This window comes from Orbicella faveolata, unplaced genomic scaffold (assembly GCF_042242905.1).
Source record: "Orbicella faveolata isolate gen_17 unplaced genomic scaffold, um_ofav_v1 contig_34, whole genome shotgun sequence".
NCBI classification, from domain to species: domain Eukaryota; kingdom Metazoa; phylum Cnidaria; class Anthozoa; order Scleractinia; family Merulinidae; genus Orbicella; species Orbicella faveolata.
Genome location: NW_028301563.1, coordinates 502,258 through 507,233, shown reverse-complemented (window position 1 = coordinate 507,233; position 4,976 = coordinate 502,258). Strand labels below are relative to the sequence as shown.

The following is a 4,976-nucleotide window of genomic DNA, read 5'->3' as shown; positions in this document are numbered from 1 at the left end:
AGTGACAAGAATTGCAAAAATTACAAAATTTACGAAAACTGCGAAATTTACTGAAATTCGCGAGACCACCGACAAACTCTATGAAATTTATTCAAAGGGTTGCAACGAAGGCCCGTTTAAAGTTACGAGAATTGCGAAAATTACAAAACTTACAATAACTGCAAAATTTACGATAATTCGGCTGTCCATCCACGAAATGCACAAAAGTCTTTGAAAGGGTTACATGGAAGTCCCCAACGCAATTTATGAAAATTACGAATTTTACGAAATTTCTTAAAACTGGAAAATTTACGATAATTCGCCAGCTGATCGATGGAACCTCAAAATTCATTAAAGGGTTTCAGGAAAGTCTTTAACAATTGCCAAAACTACGAATTTTATGAAATTTATGAAAACTGCGATATTTACGAGATTTTGGTAGCCCATTAGCGAAAGCTACGAAAATTATTCAAAGGGTCACATGAAAGTCCCCAATAAAAATTACCCAAAATGCGACATTTATGATACTTTGCAAAAGCATGGACTAAATCATGCATGCAAACAGAAAGCGAATGTTTACCCACCTGATGATATATGGTGCGTCAAAAATAAGACAGAGCCGAGGGTAAATGAAGGTTATTTTATTTACTTATTTACTCCACACTCTGTATTCCATGATCTATTCTACAGACTGCAACAGCAGGTGCTTAAATTTGAGCTGTTAATTGAGAGCATTGTTACCTTCCTTCAATTGTTTGGAGTCCTGAATAAATCTTTTCAGGTCTTTATTCTCCTGAATCACCTATACAAAAATAGTAGGATTGATTGTTTACATATTCCCTTCTTGAACATTCTATCACAGGTCTATCAAAACCTAACTATTGACTGAGTTTTAGGCTGGCGTCAATCATGATTATGACAATAACCAACCAACCTTGAAAAAAGAACGAATTCTACCAATTACAGCCCACAGATGTGACCTTTTGAATTTCTGTTTCCTGACAGGTCTGCTAAGATGATCGACTGAGACCAGGCATAAAACCATCGAGTTCGCCTGTAACTGAAAGGCGCAGTAGTTAACAATGCTAGGTGAAAGATAGTGGAATTCAGAGCTACCTCATTTACGTTATTCACCCTGTGCCTTAAGATAGAGAAGATATTAGCACCGTCGCCTCTATGTTAATCTTTTACAAAATCTGACAGTCACCATTTACCTAGTTGATAATCTTTTTAAGCCAAGCAGCAATATAATGTTTTGCATTTAAAACATAAAAGAAGAAATGTAACTCGCAAACTTACAGCGAATAACTGGTTGTCCTTGACTTCCAGCTGTTTTTGTAATCGTTTGACGACAAGCTCTAACTCCTCTTTTTGTACTCTCTTTATTGCCACGTCTTTTTCCATTTTCTCTGAAACAAAAGAAATAAAAATTATGCAATATGCCGACGACACCATGGTCTTCCTAGCATTCAGGATTGAACGCAGTTACAAAAACTGCAAAATTTACTGTAATTTGCAAGACTACAACAAAAGCTTCGAAATTTAGTCAGTGGGTTGCAAGAAGACTCCTCCGAAGTGACAAAAATTGCAAAAATTAGAAAATTTACGAAAACTGCGAACTTAACTTTATTTTGCAAGACCATCGACAAAATCAACAATATTTATTCATTGGGTTGCAAGGAAGGCCTCACCCAAGTTACAAAAATTGTCAAAATTACGAAATTTTCGAAAACTGCAAAATTTACTGTATTTTGCAAGACCAACAACAAAATCTACGATATTTATTCACTGGGTTGCAAGGAAAGCCCCTCTAAAGTTACGAAAATTGCGAAAACTACAAAATTGACGAAAATGACGAAAATGTACTGTAATTTGCAAGACCATTGACAGAATCTACGAAATTTATTGAAAGGATTGCAAGGAAGGCTTCTGCAAAGTGACAAGAATTGCAAAAATTACAAAATTTACAAAAACTGCGAAATTTACTGAAATTCGCGAGACCACCGACAAACTATGAAATTTATTCAAAGGGTTGCAACGAAGGCCCGTTTAAAGTTACGACAATTGCGAAAATTACAAAACTTACAATAACTGCAAAATTTACGATAATTCGGCTGTCCATCCACGAAATGCACAAAAGTCTTTGAAAGGGTTACATGGAAGTCCCCAACGCAATTTATGAAAATTACGAATTTTAGGAAATTTCTTAAAACTGGAAAATTTACGATAATTCGCCAGCTGATCGATGGAACCTCAAAATTCATTAAAGGGTTTCAGGAAAGTCTTTAACAACATTTGCCAAAACTACGAATGTTATGAAATTTATGAAAACTGCGATATTTACGAGATTTTGGTAGCCCATTAGCGAAAGCTACGAAAATTATTCAAAGGGTCACATGAAAGTCCCCAATAAAAATTACCCAAAATGCGACATTTATGATAATTTGCAAAAGCATGGACTTAATCATGCATGCAAACAGAAAGCGAATGTTTACCCACCTGATGATATATAGTGCGTCAAAAATAAGACAGAGCCGAGGGTAAATGAAGGTTATTTTATTTACTTATTTATTTACTCCACACTCTGTATTCCATGATCTATTCTACAGACTGCAACAGCAGGTGCTTAAATTTGAGCTGTTAATTGAGAGCATTGTTACCTTCCTTCAATTGGTTGGAGTCCTGTATAAATCTTTTCAGTTCTTCATTCTCCTGAATCACCTATACAAAAATAGTAGGATTGATTGTTTACATATTCCCTTCTTGAACATTCTATCACAGGTCTATCAAAACCTAACTATTGACTGAGTTTTAGGCTGGTGTCAATCATGATTATGACAATAACCAACCAACCTTGAAAAAAGAACGAATTCTACCAATTACAGCCCACAGATGTGACCTTTTGAATTTCTGTTTCCTGACAGGTCTGCTAAGATGATCGACTGAGACCAGGCATAAAACCATCGAGTTCGCCTGTAACTGAAAGGCGCAGTAGTTAACAATGCTAGGTGAAAGATAGTGGAATTCAGAGCTACCTCATTTATGTTATTCACCCTGTGCCTTAAGATAGAGAAGATATTAGCACCGTCACCTCTATGTTAATCTTTTACAAAATCTGACAGTCACCATTTACCTAGTCGATAATCTTTTAACCAAGCAGCAATATAATGTTTTGCATTTAAAACATAAAAGAAGAAATGTAACTCCCAAACTTACAGCGAATAACTGGTTGTCCCTGCTTTCCAGCTGTTTTTTTTGTCGTTCGACCACAAGCTCTAAGTCCTCTTTTTGCCATGTGTTTGTTGCTGCCTCTCTTTCCAGTTTTTCTGCACGACGTTGGATTTGCTAAAGATAAAATGAATCACAGCACAGAGGTTAACGTCAGTTTATATGGCAAACATCCTCCCGCTATTGACTTCATCAACACTTGATACTTATTAAATATAATTAATTCATCACAAAAATAACCCACTTGAATGTACCCCTTTACTGATTCCTTACGCTCGGTGCAAACTGCACTGGTCAATACGTTTTAACTCATAACACCAACGGCCACACAAATTTGTTGGAACAAAAGAAAGTGCCTACATAAGAATAGAGTTAAACCCCCACAGGATTAGTTTGGTAGACTAACAAGGCCACTGTTTCATCATGGTTTTAGGACAGCAATATGGCTGCTGGGACGATATGTTAAAACGCTCTAAACAGTAGCAAACGTTTAGGTCTATCATACCTCTCTTTCAATTTCCCGTTTCTCTCGTTGCTCACGTTCCAACGTGTACATCTTTTTGAATGGTGTGAGTTTGCACACTCTTTCTTTTAATCTGCAATGCCATATAGCCATACTCCTCCAACTCATCAAGTGGCGAGTGTTAGCCAAGATTTTAGACATGGATAGCAGGAATGATCAACCACCCATGACTTGGTATTAGGTAGAGGTTACTTAAGGGACTACTCATGTTTACAGAGGAGTTGGTTTGTGGACTTTCTTTGCTAAAAACAGGGTCCTCTGTCACACTTTACTGAAATGATCTTGTCCTAGTGTTTAGGAACCTCCGACGTGTTACAACAAGCAGTTGTGTTAACTTACAATCCATTTATCTTCGCTTATGATCTGGTTACAGAAATACTGAGATCCAAATCATGATTAACCATTCTGTGATTTAAACAAACCATTTGACAAAGTTTTACAGAACCAGAGCTTTATATTGGATATATTGGCAACCATTACCTTTTAACAGTTTGTCTGGTTGTTTAAAATGGATAGATGTTTTGCATAATGAAGCCTCTAGTTGTGTAATGAACAATGGCCATGCATCTTTTTTCCTTCATTTACAACGCGGTGTTAGACAAGGCTGTCCTCTGTCTGGCTTACCTTTTGTAATTGGCATTAAACTTTTCATAAGAACTCAAAAAAGATCACTCAATTAAAAGAATTAATGTTGAAAGAAAAGAAATAAAAATTATGCAATATGCTGACGACACCACGGTCTTCCTAATGTTCAGGATTGAATGCAGTTACAAAAACTGCAAAATTTACTGTAATTTGCAAGACTACAACAAAAGCTTCGAAATTTAGTCAGTGGGTTGCAAGAAGACTCCTCCGAAGTGACAAAAATTGCAAAAATTAGAAAATTTACGAAAACTGCGAACTTAACTTTATTTTGCAAGACCATCGACAAAATCAACAATATTTATTCATTGGGTTGCAAGGAAGGCCTCATCCAAGTTACAAAAATTGTCAAAATTACGAAATTTTCGAAAACTGCAAAATTTACTGTATTTTGCAAGACCAACAACAAAATCTACGATATTTATTCACTGGGTTGCAAGGAAAGCCCCTCCAAAGTTACGAAAATTGCGAAAACTACAAAATTGACGAAAACGACGAAAATGTACTGTAATTCACAAGACCATTGACAGAATCTACGAAATTTATTGAAAGGATTGCAAGGAAGGCTTCTGCAAAGTGACAAGAATTGCAAAAATTACAAAAT

The 4,976-nt window shown here is 36.0% G+C and overlaps 1 protein-coding gene across 1 annotated transcript; it reads right to left on the bottom strand.

Annotated features, from left to right (window-relative positions):
• Window positions 1-2,360: 2,360 nt before the first annotated feature.
• LOC149104195 (uncharacterized) lies at window positions 2,361-3,968 on the bottom strand. Its single transcript, XM_089298951.1, has 3 exons — window positions 3,713-3,968; window positions 3,196-3,324; window positions 2,361-2,700 (listed from the first exon to the last, which is right to left on the bottom strand). Exons 1-3 carry the CDS (start codon window positions 3,869-3,871, stop codon window positions 2,620-2,622), a joined length of 369 nt encoding a protein of 122 aa, XP_089155077.1. The 5' UTR covers window positions 3,872-3,968; the 3' UTR covers window positions 2,361-2,619.
• Between the last annotated feature and the right edge of the window lie 1,008 nt (window positions 3,969-4,976).